The sequence below is a fragment of the Babylonia areolata genome, chromosome 8, assembly GCF_041734735.1.
Source record: "Babylonia areolata isolate BAREFJ2019XMU chromosome 8, ASM4173473v1, whole genome shotgun sequence".
Classification (NCBI taxonomy): Eukaryota; Metazoa; Mollusca; class Gastropoda; order Neogastropoda; family Buccinidae; genus Babylonia; species Babylonia areolata.
Genome location: NC_134883.1, coordinates 37,342,718 through 37,362,488, shown reverse-complemented (window position 1 = coordinate 37,362,488; position 19,771 = coordinate 37,342,718). Strand labels below are relative to the sequence as shown.

General features: G+C 41.7%; 1 protein-coding gene across 9 annotated transcripts in view; it reads left to right on the top strand.

Moving 5' to 3' along the window:
- The window catches only part of LOC143284774 (plexin-A2-like), a 561,646-nt gene that overhangs the window by 336,721 nt on the left and 205,154 nt on the right, over positions 1 to 19,771 (top strand). For 8 of the 9 annotated variants that reach the window (XM_076591753.1, XM_076591756.1, XM_076591755.1 and 5 more), the window contains 2 exons: positions 5,820 to 5,946; positions 7,205 to 7,415. In XM_076591753.1, coding sequence (XP_076447868.1) covers positions 5,820 to 5,946; positions 7,205 to 7,415 — 338 coding nt within the window. The remainder of the gene's footprint in view (positions 1 to 5,819; positions 5,947 to 7,204; positions 7,416 to 19,771) is intronic. The other variant, XM_076591759.1, reaches the window with a different exon arrangement.

The following is a 19,771-nucleotide window of genomic DNA, read 5'->3' as shown; positions in this document are numbered from 1 at the left end:
CTATTTGGAACTGCGTAGAATCAGATCTGTCCGCCACTATCTCTCAGCCGATGCAACCAAGTCACTTGTATGCGCTGTGGTTCTCTCAAGATTGGATTACTGAAACTCTTTTTTGGCCGGCCTTCCCAGATATCTATTAGACAGACTCCAACGAATTCAGAATAACGCTGCCAGACTCATTTGCAGAGTTTCTTTTTTTTTTTCTTTTTTTTTCCCGGACTTTCTTGGGTCGACCACCGTTTTATTGTGTACATGAATTCATTATAACAATTCAGAGTAGATGGAAAAGAAAGGGGAAGGAACAAAGAAAGAAAAAAAAATGAATACAGTGTACATTAACAATAACATCGTCATCATAAGTCATTATACTTATAATATATTGTTCTATCAATTTGGTCAAGGTGGACACATTTTCATCATGTGTAACAGTGCAGTTTTATAACATATAATAGCATCAGCATAGAGTTATGGACACTTTGCTTCGCTAACGTAATGTGAAAAGAACACAACACACACATAGGATATCTTATGTATGAACACATTTCCTCTAGTTTTCTATACGTGACTATATAAAACACCCATTACACAGTCATGTTAAACATTATTACTGCAGATACATAAGTGCACATGAATACACCCATGCATATATTATTTACATACTCGCATACTTACACATTCACGTACATCTGTTCAAGTTTTTAAAAATAATATATATATATATATATATATATATATATATATATATATATATATATATATATATCATTGAGCCTTCATTATTATTGTGCATTTTGATCTTTCATAATATTTTGTTATGGGTTACTGTTTTCAAGAAGTTTTATATGTGGACACCATTTTCTCATAAATACAACGCTTAACATTTCCGTTGAATGCATATATCTTTCTACTTTATAACTATTTCTTAAATCATTCAAAAAGTGCTCTATACATGGTTTAATCTTATTTATTCTGCATTTATAAACAAAATATTTTGCAACAAGAATAATATAGTTGAAAGTTTCATCTATTTTTGTAATTTCATCATTTCCAAATAGAACTAATTCTATGTTTAACTTGACGTTTGAGCAAGTATGACATCTTTCTTTTAAAACGTTCTCTAATTCCTTCCAAAACAATTGAGAGAACTTGCAAAACCATAGATAATGCTGTACTGAATCTATTTCATTTTTACAGAAATTGCACTTGTCACTGTTTGTAATACCCATTTTCTTCAGAATTTTGTTTGTAACTAAAATGTTGTGACAAATTCTAATTCGAAACCACTTTAATTTTATCTCTTTTACTTTTTTTATTTGCTTCATGGTGGTTACCCAATTAACAATGATATCTAATTTTTGCTCCCACTTAACAAAAGAACTTATATTGTAAATAAAGAGTGGTTCAAGAAGTATATCATAATATATTTGCGAGCCTTTCGAAGTAGAGGATATTAAGTGTAGTGCTTTCGATTGTTCATTACAAGTTTTATCACTTAGATAAATATTATGTGTAATTAAGTAACTTTTTATCGAATGTATCAATCCCATATACACTAAATAATTTACATTAATATTATATTTTTCTGTAAAGCATGTGTAACTAAGGAAGCACCCATTCTCATCAACAACATCTCTAACCAGATATATATTCTTATTTGTCCAACATTTGTAGTGGATTGTATTGTTACCAACTCTAAATTTGTCGTTATAAAAGAGGGGCTCTGCAAGTACCTCGTGTGGCTCTTTTAATTCTATTTGTTTCGTAAAATTCGTGTATGCCTGAAAAACATCTTTCCAAAATTGGTTACATTCGATAGTCAGAAACTTTTTTGAACCATAAAGATGTAGTGAGTTAATTTCTTGGCATTTTATAAGTAAGATTCTCTTCCACTTTGGTGTTCCTGTGTTTTATTTCCTTATCCATGTTATCTTAAGAGCATGTATAAACTTTTTTATGTCTGGTATACCTATTCCTCCATTTGCAACATTATGTATTGAGTATTTTCTTTTAATTTTATCTGGCTTTTTATCCCATACGAGTTCATAGCATAGTCTCTGTAATTCTTTTATTTCTTTGTCTGGAGGGTTTGGAAGAAGAATCCATAAGTATATTAGCTTTGAAAGTATGAGAGATTTGAGAATAGCAATTCTACCGAGGGGTGTGCATATACGTTTTGACCAAATCTTGAATAATTTTTTTGCTTCTATTAATTTATCCCTTGTGTTCACTTCAGTTAGTTTTGATAGATCGTTTAAAAACCATATACCTAAAATCTTGAATTTGGGGGGATTCCATTTCATATTCTTTTCTGGGAAATACTTCCTTTTCGAATTTCTCATACACCCTAACCAAACATTTAGCGTTTTTTCATAATTTAACTTCAGACCTGAAAATTCTTCAAATCTATTTAATGTTTCGAATAATTTCTCATACGATTCTTTATCTCCCTCTAACGTAAATGCTGTGTCGTCAGTAAACTGACTAATTTTAAATTCAGTGTTCAATATGCTAATACCTTTAATACCCTCATCTTCCCTTATCTTGCATGCCAGAATTTCAGAGCACAATACAAAGAGGTATGGCGAAATCGGGTCTCCCTGGCGGCACCCCCTTTGCACTCTGAAACTCTGGGATACCTTACCATTTACTATGACATATGACTTTATATTTCTATAAAAAGTGCTTACCCATTTACATATATCTTCTCCAAATCCAAAAGCGTTTAAGACCTTGTTCATATATACCCAGTTTACCGAATCAAATGCTTTTCAAAGTCTATTGAAACTAGTAAGCCTATGTCTTCTTTTTCTAAGTAATGCATGATGTCATATAGTATTCTTAAGTTATCACCAATGTATCTACCTGGAATGAAACCTGTCTGATCTTCATTTATTAACTTAGGCAGGACTGACTTAATTCTACTAGCTATGCATGCTGATCCTATCTTATAAATAACGTTTAACAAGGATATAGGCCTCCAGTTTTTTTAAGTATTCCCTTGGTTTATCCCCTTTTGGCAGGCATGTAATCAATCCTTCTTTCTGTGTTGTTGACATTTCTCCACTTATAAATCCTTCATTCAGTGATCTCACAACAAAGTCACTAATGTCCTTCCAAAAAAAATTGAAAAAATTTACAGTCATTCCATCTGTACCTGGACTCTTGTCGTTTTGCATTCGTCTGATAGCATCTGTGGCTTCTTGTCTTGTAATTAATCGTTCTAGTTGTTTTGATTCTGTCTCATCAAGTCTGGGTAAGTTGTTTACATAATCACTAATATCTAAATCTTTTACATTCTGTTCTTTGTATAGGTCTTCATAATAATGCCTTGTCGCCTTTAGTATTTCATCTGTTTCTGTCAGTATATTACCTTGATCTGTAAATAACTTTAACATGTGTTTGCTGATAAAGTGACGTTTTTCAAGATTACAAAAATATTTACTTACTTTTTCACCCTGAGATGCCCATCTTGCTTTAGATCTTAAAGCTATCCCTTCCATTTTCAATTTCCTTAACTGTATGAGCTCTTCCGTCTTCTCCTGCAATTCTCTAATTATATCATACGACCGAACTTCCTTTTCGAGTCGTTGTATTTCCTCTTCTAACATTTCCTCTTTTTCTATTTGTTGCTTTTTCTTTCTTATTCCAAAAGTTATAGTTTTTGCTCTTATCTCCATTATCAACACATCTAAAAAGAGCTGGCTGCTTATAGTAAACTGAATTTCATCATTCGGGATATTACATATACTTTCTCGTGTGTAAGGTAATACTGCATACTGTTCCTTTATTTTCTCTATTGTTTCTTTCACTAACTTAATATAATCACTGTCTCTAAGTAAAGATGAGTAAAATTTCCAAAAAGGTTTTCTTTTGGGTTCTGTATTAAATACTAAGTCAACTTTGACTAAAGAGTGGTCACTTCTATAACCGTACAAAATATCAGCGTCTTTAACATCACTAACCAGGTTATCTGAGATCAAGAAGAAGTCAAGACGGCTTTGTTGTAAGGGAGTTGGTCTCCTCCAAGTGTATCTTAAGACTTCAGTATTGAGTTCCCTCCATATATCTACTAACTGTAAGTCATCTATCATCTTTAAAACTCTTTCTTGTGCTCCCCGATTATTCACATGCTTATAATTGTGGTAGTCTACGTTGGGATTCATTACTAAATTCCAATCCCCTCCCATTATGACGTTAGAAATTTCTTGCTCTTCAACTTTTTTCTGAATTTCTTCAAAAAATATAGGGTCATCTCTGTTAGGGCCATAAAGTTTTACCAATAGAATTTCAATATCAAATATGTTTAAGACCAAAATGATATAATTACCATGAGTATCTGTAATGGTTTTTTTAATTTTGAACTGAAAGTTGTTATTCAGCATGATAGCTACTCCTCGTGACCTAGAATTATTAGATGAAAAAACACACTCATAACCCCATTCAGCCCTTATTTGTCTCTCCATCTTTTTTGTAAAGTGTGTATCTTGTAAAAAAATAGACTGAATATTGTTTTTGTCTTAAGTATTGTAAAACATCTTTCCTTTTTTGAAAAGCACTTAGCCCCTGGCAGTTTAAGGATGATGTTTTTAGACTATTCATGAGTGAATTGTGTATTGGACCACACATATTGCACCATTAATATTTCAAAAAGAAAGTTTTCCACCTGTACCATTTTTTTCTAATCTAAGAAATGAAAAAAGAACAAGAACGATAATGAATTCCTTGTTCTTTACAAACTGAAGCATCAGACACTCAAATATTTGGCGAAAGTCAAATGAAATATATGAAAAAGAAAGAAACATATGCATATATGCATGTATGTAAGTGTGTATGTATGTGTGTATGCATGTATGTATGTATGTGTGCACGTCTCTCTCTCACTCTCCATGTATACAAATGTAGAAATATATACGTGTATGAATATTAAGTGTACAAATTTATATGTATGTGTTTTGAGACAACAGCACATTTCGAATATCAGTAAATTTGCCTATTTGGAACTGCGTAGAATCAGATCTGTCCGCCACTATCTCTCAGCCGATGCAACCAAGTCACTTGTATGCGCTGTGGTTCTCTCAAGATTGGATTACTGAAACTCTTTTTTGGCCGGTCTTCCCAGATATCTATTAGACAGACTCCAACGAATTTAGAATAACGCTGCCAGACTCATTTGCAGAGTTTCTAAATTTGACCATGTTTCTCCTCTCCTTCAGTCTCTCAACTGGTTGCCTATTTCTGATCGAACACACCATAAGCTATCCGCTCTGACCTTTCCTGCAGTCAACGGATCTGGCCCCAAGTAACTTTTTGAACTCCTCCATATCAAAACTCCGTCTCGCCAGCTCCGTTCTTCCTCGGATACTCGACTTCTCAGGATACCTCACGTCAGAAGTAAGACCTATGGACACAGATCGTTTTCTGTTCAATCGCCAAAGACGTGGAACAAACTCCCTGATAACCTCCGTCATTCGGATTCCCATGCATCTTTTAAATCTCGTCTCAAAACTCACCTTTTCCCTCATCAGTAAGTTCAATTGTGGCAGGTCCACTTCCTTTGCGTTAGCTGTGCTTGACTATGTTTGTATACATATGTACATAACTTCATGCATGTATATGAATACATATTGTGTGTGTGTGTGGGAGGGGGGAGGTGCGGGGGGTGGGGGTGGGGGTGGGGGGGGGGGGGGGGTGCGCACGCGCATGTGTGTTTATGTATGTTTGTGCGTGCCTATGTGCGCGTATGTGTTGAGGGTAGCTGTTAGGTACACATGTGCGTTAAAATGTATGTATGCACGATGGTTGTGTGTGGCTTGTTTCAGGTGCAGTCTGAAGTCGGAATGTCAGGGCAGCGATATCCCCAAGCGGTGGCTGCCTTACCAGGGCGAGGAGTGCACCAAGATCACCCTGGTCTTGCCCAACCAGATCCAGAAGGACCAGGACCAGCTGGTGAGGTCCCCTAAAAATCACCGCTCCTAGTTATGTTGTTTGTTGTTGATGTTGGTTTCTGTTCTTATTGCTGCTTTTCTCCTGTTAAGGGTGGGGAGGAGGTTGGGGTGGGGGAAGGATTTCGATGTTAACAGTTCTGATTCTCTGTGTCACTGTGTTTGTGTGCCTGCCTGTCTGTCTGTCTGTCTGTCTATCTCACCCCCCCCCCCTCTCTCTCTCTCTTTCTTTCTTTCACATTCTCCCTCACTCTGTTTCGCAGGTTAACATTTTAGCGGGTGTGATACAGAAACAATTTAAAAGTTGATGACGTTTGAGCGGAAGTCTGTTCTGTAGTAAGTTACATTCATCGTATCAGGCTTGGTACTTGGTTTGGTTTGGTTTGGTTCGGTTCCTGGTTTTCTTCGATGAAAATCCCCCAATGGGGGTCTTTCAGTATAAATAGTATCCCCGCCTTCTGGAAATTATGTGCTAGAAATTTCCTCTTTTCTGTCACTCTCTTTGTTTCTGCCTTTTTTTCCTCCTTCACTGTTGTCTCCTTTTTCTGCCTTCCCAATCCATTCCCCTTTCTTTATTTAAGCAAGCCTTGACATTTTTTTCCCTCTTTTCCGCAGTCTGTTATATACTATCTGTGCTTTTCTTGCTCTGGCGACTAGGTAGTGAGATGTAAACATTGGGATGGGCACTAGCTGCCCATTCTGCAGTGTTATTTGCCTATATGGCCTTTTTATGTAATTTTTGTTTGGCTTTGAAGTATTGCTTTTCCCTCTTTTTTTACGATTTTTTGTAATCTAGAGATGAAAAATTAAGCAGAATGGCTGGCGTCCTCAGCATAGCCTAGTTTTATTTGCCCAAAGGAGCTAAATGGTTGAAATACTGTGTCATGAACTGTGATTTGTGGGTTTGTCTGTTTCTTTTTGTAAATGTGACAGACTTGTGTTGGAGCAGTTGAGCAATTGTATGGTTTGACAGTCCTGGTATGGCCCTGTGCGGTCGGCTGGACAATAGGCAACAAAAACTTTGACGAAAAGAAAGTATTATTCAACAAAGGAATATATTGAGCATTCTTTTCGGTCTTCACCAGCTCATGACCACCGCTGCCACCAGGTCACGCACGCACGCATGCATGCATGCACACACACACACACACACACACACACACACACACACACACACACACACACACACACACACACACACACACACAATTTCATGTAACTCCGTCTCTCTCTGGTGTCCCCCCCCCCCCCACCCTTCCCAGCTGACGCTGCACATCCAGAACCTGCCAGACTTCGAGAAGCACTACACTTACCACTGCGCATTCACGTCCCTGGGCGGTGGCCCCGGTGGCAGCAGCGGTATCAGGAGCTTAAACCCCCCGGACCTGAGGACGACGGCTAACCGGACCTCCAAGGGCATCCAGTGCTACTCCCCTGCCCCGCACCTGCTGCCGCCCATCCCGACAGGTAAAGGTCAGTGCGACACTGACGTACTGATAGGGCCGCTCTTCGGGGTCTTTTGTCTTGTCACCTCATGTCCTCTGTGTCTGTCGGCGGGTCAGTTGGTCGTGGTCGTGGTGGTGATGGTGGGAGTGAGAGGGTACTGGTATTGGTGTTGAGAGCATGCGTGAGGTTGTGTTTTTGCAAAGTTGTTCACGTAGTCAAATGTATGGTCGGATGTTTGAAGTGTGTTCTTAGTATGTGATCATCATTGTATTTACATGCTTGTGCTTTTCGTATTCTTGTTGTTCAGGGTGTTAGTCATCTTGTCTCTGCCTACCTGTGTGTGTGTGTGTGTGTGTGTGTGTCTATCGCCCTCCATTCACCCCGTCACACCCTCTCCTTTCATGTGTGTGCGTGTTTGTTTCATTCTTTCCCAACGCTGAACGTGTCTCCCCTATTGCCTGTCACCGGTCGAAGCTAATGTCACATCCCTGCAGCATTAGTTATGCGGGCATTTTGTTTGCACGCTGTCCACACTGTCACCACTGGCCGCAATGGCGCGTGAAGAGGGAACGGGTGGGGTGCAGTGTGAGAGTCATCAGTGTGATTTATCAGGTGTACAACCACGGCTTTTCATCATTTCTACGCTCCCCACCCCACCCCCACCCTCCTCCTGAACCCCCCCTCCCCTACCCCCTCTCTCTCCGCTCCCCGCTGCGCAACAAACAAACGACGAATAGGGAGAGATCGTTAAAAATGGATGTAACATCTGCCTGCAGAGTGGCTTGGGGGACGAGGCGGGTAGGGGTGGTTCACGCCACATTATGCAGTCCAGGGAACCCAATGTGTGTTGTGGCGATGATGGTCTTGGTTTTAGCTGGCAGGGACCGACACGGAAATTGGAAAGGGCCGCTGAATCATTGAACATGGAAGAGGAGGAGTGGAGGTGTCGGGAACTGGGCGGTAATCACTGCTGGCTGTTGTCACCTTGTTTTGGATTGCTAATGTCATCAATCTTCATTTACACCCTGGCCAGTATATCCTGTGGAACAGTGTGCCACGATCCCGCCCTTGTACACCCCACTCCCTATCCGTCTCACAGCTGATCAAGGCCCCATACTGGGCCAATACCGAGACTCGTCCAGGACTGGCTGTGCTTTGTTCTGTCGTCCGTACCACAGAGTGGAGGGCTGTACCATGGTGTCTGTCCGTCTGTCAGCCTGTTCGGAAAATATGTCAGGAGCCGTCGCACTGCATAACTGATGGGGGAGAGGGTGTGCATTACCTTTCAAGGACAAACCGCGCTAGCTGGCGATTTTATACACGTATTATTAAACAGTGAATAGCTGCAGTAACTTAATCGCTTCTGCATGGGTACACAACCTCTAACGGACATTGCGTAACCGGCTTACAAATGTGTGCTTTTCTAAGATTTGTCGGAACGATTATTGCGCTACACAGCACTGTGTGCCTTTTTTGTAGGACCGACCTAACGTATTGTGCTTGTTTGCTGGCTGATATGTAATGCTGTCAGGTCTTTGGTGGCTGATATGTAATGCTGTCAGGTCTTTGGTGGCTGATATGTAATGCTGTCAGGTCTTTGGTGGCTGATATGTAATGCTGTCAGGTCTTTGGTGGCTGATATGTAATGCTGTCAGGTCTTTGCTGGCTGATATGTAATGCTGTCAGGTCTTTGGTGGCTGATATGTAATGCTGTCAGGTCTTTGGTGGCTGATATGTAATGCTGTCAGGTCTTTGCTGGCTGATATGTAATGCTGTCAGGTCTTTGCTGGCTGATATGTAATGCTGTCAGGTCTTTGCTGGCTGATATGTAATGCTGTCAGGTCTTTGCTGGCTGATATGTAATGCTGTCAGGTCTTTGCTGGCTGATATGTAATGCTGTCAGGTCTTTGCTGGCTGATATGTAATGCTGTCAGGTCTTGTTCTTTTAGGTCCACGTCCCTCACTTTGAAATCCAAACCTAACCTTCCTCTGGAACCGAAAAGTAAGGACGGCGGTCGGATTCTGTGATTCGCCGTGCTGTACTACACCTTGCCCAGTTCTTTGATGTTTCCGGTGAACATTCTGTGATTCGCCGTGCTGTACTACACCTTGCCCAGTTCTTTGATGTTTCCGGTGAACATTCTGTGATTCGCCGTGCTGTACTACACCTTGCCCAGTTCTTTGATGTTTCCGGTGAACATTCTAAATAAAGAAATAAAGATCTTGATGGAACTCTTCAAACTGACACCTTTGTCCAGAAAACAACTGGGTTCCCTTCATGTTTTAAGTATTTCAAGTATCGATTACAATATCGAGTAAAGGCAAACTGTATTGGGTATTTTTTTTAATTAATGTGTGGCGTAATGTCAGTCTTGGGTGGTTCAGGTCCAGTCCTTTTTATCATCACTTTCCCACGGGGCGCCGGGAGGTTATGGGCGTGCAGCGGGAGTCAATTTTGTGAATACATTCTCAAAAGAACCGCTTCATAATTAAAGTTCCTAAACACGCAGTCTACAAACGGCACACTTATAATGATTTCAATAATAATGGATACTTACACACCATCCAGAAATCTGCTCTGGGTGCTTTACAAAATACTTTTGTAACATCACACACACACACACACACACACACACACACAAACTGCATACATACATTTTAACATACATATGTACATAGCAGCTGCCCTCCACACATACGCACACAATGGCACGCACAAACAGACGCGCGCACACCTACGAATACACATGCATGTATTTATGTACATATACATATGCATACACATATAGTCAAGCACAGGTTACGCAAAGAAGTGGTTATGCCACAACTGAACGTGTGTGTGTGTGTGTGTGTGTGTGTGTGTGTGTGTGTGTCTGTGTGTGTGTATTGCTTCAGTTGCATGCATATCCACAGAGTATATTGTTTTCGTTTTTTGGGTTTTTTTCTTTTTTTCTTCTTTTTTGTGCTCTGCACGTGGCTTTCTTCCCTGGCCGAAAAAATAATTTTCTTCTACAAATACCAGACACACAAAAGGATGAAATAAAACCATGCGCTGGCAAAGAAAACCTGGTGTTGAAGTTAACGAACAGATATGGACAATTCCTCACAAAGTCACAAGGGAAATTAGATTGAAGGAAATATTTTACTGCACAAAATTAAAGTAGTAAACGACAACAAATGCACAGTCACAGTTTGCAGGGACAAAGTAGACTTCATCGAACACTTCTTTTAGGAATGTCCCCATGTTGAAATATTTTGGCAACACATTGAAAACTTCATAAATGGTATCATTGGACAGACAGTACAACTCTCATAAAATGTTGTGTAAACTTTGAAAATTGTCTAATGATAGAAGAGGCACACATGTCTTCCTTATCCTGAAGAAACCGTGTTGTGTCATCAGCTAGTTGCTTTATTTAAAAGCAGAACAAAACAAAACAAACACACACACACACACACACACACACACACACACACACACACACACACACACACACACACACACACACAAAAACAACAACAGAAAAACACCTCAGTTTGTTCCTTGTTGTTTGGTAATATGATTCCTGTTACATTACTACTATTCCCTATCTTAATTGCCAGTAGTTCAACGGATAGTATGAAGTCCAAAGGTGGAAAGGGACAGCCTTACCTAATGCCACAGGTTACGGGGAATGCTTGAGAGACCCACCCTCCATGATTTATGCTGCTGAATGTATTGTTATTGAGAGTCAGTTTTCTCATCTGTTCGCCAAATCGAACATTTTGGAGTTAGACATGAGACTTCGTGAAACTGAATCGAATGCTTTTGTATAATCTATAGCAAACAGATATTCAGCCTTGTCTGTATGATTTAAGTATTCTATGACATCGTCAGTTGTTCTTATTACTGTTGAAATGCTTCTCCCTTTAATATGTCCAACTTGGTCGTGATTTATTACTTTCAGAATTACCTTGCTCAGTGTTCCTGCTGATATTTTTGCTAGAGGGAAGAGGTGAGTTTTGAGACCAGATTTGAAAGATGCAAAGGAGTCAGAATGACGGAGGTTATCAGGGAGCTTGTTCCACGTCTTTGGCGATTGAAAAGAACACGATCTGTCCATAGGTCGGATGGATAGCCTATAGTCTATTCGATCAGAAACGGGCAACCAGTGGGGAGACTGAAGGAGAGGAGAAACATGGTCCAATTTAGAAGCTGTGCAGATGAATCTGGCAACGTTATTCTGAATTCGATGAAATCTAACAGATATTTGGGAAGGCCGGCCAGAAGAGAATTGCAGTAATCCAATCTTGAGAGAAACAAAGCGCATTCAATTGTCTTGGTTGCATCAGCTGAGAGTCAGTGGTGGATAGAACCATGTTATATGTCATCACGTGCGCTGATCGCTGGTAATATAGGAATTCGCGCGATAATTCCTGCGCGAATTTGCTCGTCTTGTGCCGACGAGGAAGTGGGGATTAATGACTGGCGACTGGGGAGGGTGGAGGTGAGAATTGTTGAGCGGTCTGCCCGTTCAGTGTTGGGGATGAGTCATGAAGCACGTTGACCTGGTTGTATTAATAGTCCATTGTCTTCTGCACTCTGTCCCTTCCCCACCCCCTTCTCGTTCCCTCCCATACCCCCCTGCCGGCCACACATGTTTCTTTTCTTCCTCATGATTCGTCTCTCGTGATAATTGTCTTTGTTTTTCACATCACGTATCGAACCAAATGATGCTTCCTGCTCACACACCCCTCTCCTACCCAATATAACTGTCCCCCAGCCCCATCTCCAAGAATCCAAAGAATTTCTTTCTCACGAGAATGCTTGCAGCATGCAAATATTTTGTATAAGCTGGATAACAGAAAATAATTTAAGGTATCTCTTGATGATCTCTGATGTGTGTTTATGTAAGTATGTGCCTGCCTATGTGTGTGTATATGTTAGGGTAGCTGTTAGATACACATGTATGTTAAAATGTATGTATGCAGTGTGTGTGTGCGTGCGTGCGTGCGTGCGTGTGTGTGTGTGTGTGTGTGTGTGTGTGTGGTCACATTTTGGTGTGTGTATGTAACATAGATATAATGTTTTATGTTATCAAAAGCGTTTTTGTAAAGCACCTAGAGCAGATTTCTGGATAGTGTGCTATATAAGTATCCATTATTATTATTATTATTATGATCTATCCTCGTCGTGGCATGTCATCACACGTCATAAGAACACAGAAAAGTAGTTTCAAAGCCATCTCTGATAAACTTTAGAGTTAAGTATTTAATTACGTACCCACAAATTAAAAAGAGATGACCTCTTTCACTCCTCGATTCCGCCCTCTCTCTCTCTCGAATTTGAAAGTTATGCCACACTTGCGCCTTTTTTTTTTTTAATAACAAATTTAAGATGTACTCACCAAAGCGAGAGACAGAAAGAAAAAAAAGCAGTAAAAAACCTATTCTGTCAGAAGCAATTTTCAACACGATCTGTATCAGAGAGATGCTAAGTATCTCCGCACAGATACTCAAAAGCAAACGAAAAATAAAGGAATCAGTGGAGTAGATAGACAAATAAGTAAAGAGCCGCCATCTTTCTATCGCTTTGTCCGCTATCCCTTCTATTCTCCCCCACACACATGCACTGGCGTGCGCGCCCGCTTCCACACACACTCTTTTCGTCTCGGTCTGTCCCTCTCTCTCTCTGTGTGTGTGTGTGTGTGTGTGTGTGTGTGAGTGTGTGAGAGAGAGTGCGTGTGTCCTTCTCTTTCGCTCTTTGATTTGTTTCTCAACCTTCAAGTTAGGCTTATGACTTCATTAAGTGTTTATGTTTTTCTTTCTTTCATTCCTCCTTTCTTGTTACTTTAATTGGTCTCTTTTTCCTCCTACTTCTGCTCCTCCTGAATTGTTACTTTCTTCTTCTTCTTTCCAGTTAGTTTCTTTTGTTTTTAATGATTTAAACAAAAATATTTGTTGTAATGGGGGCGTGGCGAAACGTTCGAGTTTTCTCTGTCCACTTCCCGCAAACGTTTTTAAGCTCTCATGAACACACACACACACACACACACACACACACACACACACACACACACACACACACACACTCACTCACTCACACACACACACACACACACACACACACACACACACACACACACACACACACACACACACACACTCACAGGGGACATATGCAGGCATATTCATGTACGTGCACATGCGTGTACATGCAGATACACACACACACTATACCCACCACATCCGCACGCACTCATGCGCATACGGACACACACACTAACACACCACCTTTCTAACCCACCGTTGCTTACCACTTCCCCACCGCACCGACCCACCCCCACCCCCATACCCCCTTAACTTCCCCCACGTTGACTCCCTGCATTCACAGGTCAGGGACGGCCAATGGCAGGCTTTTAACGCCAACAGAATAGAAGAAGTGGGAGAGGGGGTGGAGAGAGGCTAACGTAGCTGAGATGTAAGTAATGATGTGGCGGGAGGAGGGAGGGGCCACCGCCTGCAAGTGGACCCGGGGGGAGGCAGCTAGTGGACAGTTTGCCAAACCTTTTCTGACAATCGCCGATAATACGGGGGGTGGCAGTGGGTGGGGGGGTGGGGGGTGGAAAGTGGGCTGAGAGGGCCCAAGTGGAGGGAGGGGGGATTAGGATCGAGGGGCTGGAGGTGGTCCTAATGCCGGAGATTTCATGTGAAGAGGTAGAAAAAGGATGGGTTGTCTGGAAAGGGATGGGTTGGTAGGAAAGGGGAGTACTGGATGTCGGGAGGAAGGGAGGGGGAAAAAACCAAAGTTGCAGGGGGGGAAGAAGACACGAGACATTAAGCAGAAAACACGGGAGTGCTCGAGGACATTTGTGCAAACATTTATTATTTGACCCACAATTCCTATCCGCCTTTCTACCACTTCCGCCCTCTACTGCCACGGTAACCTTTAACCTTTAGTTAGGAGTTAAGTTTTCTGCTTGGAATAGCTGAGCTTGTCCAGGTTCTGTGTGCGTGTAACGTCTAAGCACAAATGTAGTTTTCACGGGAAACAAACTCAACACAAGAGATAAAAACTAAGAGAATATTCAGAATAAGCAGTCGATTAACGACAGTCTGATTTCTCATACTTAAAAACAAGACCAAACGTGGACAATCAAACATGAAATGCTGATTAGTATATCTTTGACCACTAAGACACAAAGGTTTAACTAATTATGGATTGGAAGACATCCACCCTCAGTATGTGAAATAACAATGATACATCTGCGCAAATATGTATAATTTATACCGGTTAAAATTTGATGTAAACGTTTCATCATTTGATGTAAAATCAAGAAGTTCGATAAACTCATTCCAATATCGAATCGCTTCCACGCGCGCGCGCGCGCGAGAGAGAGAGAGAGAGAGAGGGGGGTGGAGAGAGGTACCAAAAGTTACATCTTCTCAACTTCTGATCGTCTCCGTTAAATATCAATTTCCTCTGTATTGCAGGGTAACCTGTCAGTCACGCGTGCATGGATGCCAGTGTTAACTAGAGCTTACTAAAACAGACCACTCGTTAACTCATTGATTTCGTCACCTGTCAAGGTGTACAAGCCACCAAACAAAACAAACACTCGAATCCATAGACTGTGTGTGTACAGACTGATGGGGTACTGCTAATACGCACAGTCGATGACAGTTTAATATGTATTCTGCCCTTTCAGCACTCTGTGGGACTGCGTCTTCAATCGACTGAGTCTGCATCAATAGAACCTGTCTTCTAAACGACGTCACACAAGTATTACCGCCGCACGTGCCATTATCAGTAGCTAATGGGCGCATGGTGGGTCTCGTCATCATTTCGACATCATTTTATGCCCATGTCTTCGCTTCCTGTGGGGTAGGCAGGCTTAATTGCGAACGACCCAGTCGAAGCAACCAGCTCAGCATGTGTATTGTACTGATAGCAGGTTGTACGGTCGTCAAATGTTTGGGAACATGTGGACAATCCAAACAGAAGCAGGTCTTAGATATAACATAAACATCATTGGAGCATCGCGCCAGATTGTTTATTTGTTGGTTTTGATCACACATGCGCACACACACAGACACACAAACACACAAACACACACACACACACACACACACACACACACACACACACACACACTCACTCACTCACTCACACACAAACACACATTTAAGCACACTCACCCCACACAAACTCATTTTTGAGAGCGCCCAATAAAATTAATGTGCAGCATTGTTCGCATATAGACTCACGTCAAAATATCCCATGGTCTAACTGCAAACGACATTAATATTTTTGGAGATTTCTGTCAAAACACGTTCTGATCTTTCACCAACATGTTTTCTTACATTCTCCCAACAATGCACACACTTCATGCTATATATCCTGTGAAATAAAGGTAATTTTAAACTGTCAACAGTGCACACACTTCATGGTATATATCCTATGAAATAAGATATTTTAAACTGTCAACAATGCACAAACTTCATGCAATATATCCTCTGAAATAAGCTATTTTAAACTATCAAAGTTCAAGTCTTACTACTATTTGCTTCCCAATGTGTTAGGATTTTGAGAGACCTTACTACTATTTGCTTCCCAATGTGTTAGGATTTTGAGAGAACGATTGAGAACTTGGTCGGCTGTGGTGCGCGAAGAGAAGAAAAAGCGCGGAAATAGCCTGACATAGCTGGTGTTTGACTGGTTCTTTTAAATGGATATTCATTAAGGAATCAGAAGTCGAGTTCGGAGCAGAAGTTAAATTGTGAAATGTGTGTGATGAGAACGCTTTGGAGTGGGGCGGTACACAAACCGTTCGGAATTACACGCCGATCGCAGTTAGGCATACCTACCCTAATAGAGTTTCATGATCAAGGTAATCTGTCATGCCCCACGGTGAAGTGTCTATAGGGAGTTTCTGCTTTTGTTAAAGTATTCTGTTGCCTTTGAGGTTTCGTAACGTTTTACCCACACATAGCAAGCTATTCAAGAACAAACGTTAACTGATATGGAGACAAAAAACATGAATCACTGACTGATGACGAAACCAGCTTATTTATGTAAAACAGCACAGCATGGTAATGATTTAGGTGAAAATTCAGGGCTATGCAGGAATACCAATGTAGTGCAAACAGAAATGATGAGTTTAGGAACAGATTCACGTTTAGTGAGATTCTTCATCAGTCTTCATTTCTTCAAGCGTGGTAAGGTGATGTTGTAGACGTGGTTAGTGGAAGCTTTAAACGAAATTTTAAGCGGTGAAGGTTCAAGCACTTACATCGATAACCCGGTCCCTTTGAAAGTCTTATATTTGTAACCTGATTTTGATGACTGTCTGACAATGGTAACTTAATTTTGATGATAGTTTTATGCAAATAACGTGTACAGTCCTGTGTAAGAAGTTATCCCTAATGGCTACCTTGTGGATAACCTGCCCACAGCAAACTCATATGAGGGAACATTTCCCATAATGAAAGTCATACGTGAATAATATTGTCCCAATGATTGTCTCATGCAGTTAACCGTTTATATCGATTGTTTTTTTTGTTTTTGTTTTTGTTTTTTTTGGGTTTTTTTTTTGTCAATTAGTAAATCTCCCACTGCGAAAGCCCTGTCGGAGAGTCTGTGTCACACGGGTAACTTGTCCCTAACAAAAGTCTACCAGAATAACCAGTCCCTAGCGAAAGAGTGAGGCAGGAAAGCTGTCACATTTTGAGAGGTTCAGCAGTTCAGTTACTCAAGAAGGCGTCACTGCGTTCGGACAAATCCATATACGCTACACCACATCTGCTAAGCAGATGCCTGACCAGCAGCGTAACCCAATGCGCTAAGATGCGAGCCAGAACTGATCGAACTTGCTTAGTTTGTTGACATTCTCACTCCAACCGTGTCATTCAAAACACTCTCTTGCCAGTGCATGCAGGAGAGGCGTTTATCGCATCGTTCTTCAAAGTGGCCTGATCCTTTCCGCTGGCTGTGGCAGCACCCAAACCCCTTCACCAGGATCTGCTCTGGCGTTGGAATATTCCGTCAAAGATTGTTAAAAGCGTGCTTGATAGAGCCGAAACTTTCCGGCCTTTTATGCTGTAAGAGCGGCTCCCGCGTCGTTGAGATTAGCTTTTCGCCTGACGAAACTTCATTTCCCGGCATTTCACGCGTAAATGAAGGACGGGTGTGAGGGGCTACTGCAGGGCAGAGGAGCAGGGTGGTATCTGTGTGGAATGCCGTCATGTCTTCTACGTGGAAAATAGAGGGATCCAGCCCCGTGGCTCTTTTCGTCTGCTGCCCACGGCTTGCAGCCGAAGAGAGACTATGGAGAAAAAAACACTAAAAAGAAAAGCCATAGGAATGAATTTTCAACTTTAGCATGCCGGCGTTAGTATGTTGCTCCAGGCATCAACATGAGCAATAGGAAACTATTATCCAAAATAAAAGGGAGGACACTTTTCCCCAGCGAAAGTCCAATGTAATTCATGATAATCTCTTTTGAAATCAGTTTGCCACATGACATTCAATGATGGGAAATTCAGTTTATTCCTCTGTTATGATAGTTGTGACGCCTGGGGTAGAAAAGTTGAAAACCGACAGAGGAGAAGTTAGGTTGAGAGAAGGGCGAGGGGGAACCTGCGTCGAATAAACGCTTCAGGCATGAGTTAAATCCTCTTGCAGCGGTGCAGCGAAAATTGGAGCTGGAACAATTCCCATTAACTCCATGGGTCACCTCTACTACGACGGTGACGCGGTAACGGATAAAGGAAATGGAGTGCTGGATTCCTTTCAGTGACTGCAGTCCCTGAGAAGTTGGGACCAGCCAGCTGTGTGTAGCAGTGCTGAGTAGGTCTGCGTTTTACTACACACCATGTTTAGCTGCGGATCTCTGCTGTCGGCCACATTCCAGTCACCGGTCTGCATTGTGTTTTGTCGAGGTCTCGGGACTTCTACACGTACAAACGTATCCTTTGAGTTACTGTAAATTGAATCAATGGAGGAGGGTGAGGGGGGCAGTGAGGAACGGGCGGAGAATGGGGGCGAAGGGAGGGGGAAAGGTGGTGAGATGACAAAGCGCATTTCAGTAAGACATGCCAGATAACATCAAACATCCCTTGGGAGTTTTGTGGTTTTGGGTTTTTTAAATTTTTTTATTTATTAACTTTCTTATTTCTATGATGGACATTGCTGTGCGTGAGAGAGAGTGATGGTGTGTATGTGTGCGGAGATGGGAGAGAGTGATGGTGTGTGTATGTTGGGGTGGGGGAAGAGGCAGGAGTTGAGGGGAGCGAAGATGAACGGAGGGTTAGAAAGAGATGGCCTGGGAGCAGAGGAGGTATAATGAAGCTATGACCATGATAAAAACGGCTGTATGCACAAGAACTCACACAGGCACACGCACACACTAGATATCACGAGCGAATGTAATGGTGGCTGGGAGGGGTTGGGGGAGAGGACGCGATTTTCTATTCCAGGATTTTTTTGTTTGTTTTGTTTTGTTTTTTTGTTTTTGTGATGCCTTCCGTTTTGGTGGTGGTTGTTGTTTTCATTTCCAACCCTGGTGTGTGATAGTAATAAAACTGATAATGATGATGATAATGACAGCAGCATGAGGATCTTAATATAGCTGTCTGTTACAGTTCATGTCACTTTTTTGGATGAAACATCACGCATAGTTGGGTCACTTGCTTGAGGTGCTATAAGCTTGAAGCTTTGTCGTCACATGGAACAAGATGCTGGACGCAGAAAACAACACCCCCCCAACCCCTCCAAAAAAAAAAAAAAAAAGAAGTAGAAAAAAAGAAACACGTTCAACGACAACCCGCGTGCATACGCGCGCGCGCGCGCGCGCGCGCGCGTGTGTGTGTGTTTGTGTGTGTGTGTGTGTGTGTGTGTGTACGTGTGTGTGTGTGTGTGCTTGCTTGCTTGCTTGCGTGCAAGCTGTTTTTTGTTGATGTTTTTATATTTGTGAACCACTGAAGAAAAAGGATAAACGGTCAGGTAACGGTGAAACGGTGCAATTGGCTTGTTAAATAGTCGCACAAAACACAACACTCGGCTCTGCAAAACATCGATTTCAGCACAGCAACAGCCCGCAGTGTGCAAACAACGGTAGCAGGGAAAGAAGACAGTTGTTGGAGTCCCCGTGTTGTTTGCCTGTTTGTGTTTGCCAGAGGTGATGGATGGCAGTGGTGACATCCTATCATCTATCACCTTCTTAAGGCCCGACCACTCACAGACCCCATTGATCAGGGCTGCAAAACGCCTTCAAACAACAGCTCGGAATTTTCGGAATAATCACCACTGTCACGCGCTCGCGGATGTACAAGAGTGCACGCTTATGCGCTCTCACACACTCACACACACGCACACACCCACGGAGGAATTGAAAAGGGTCCAT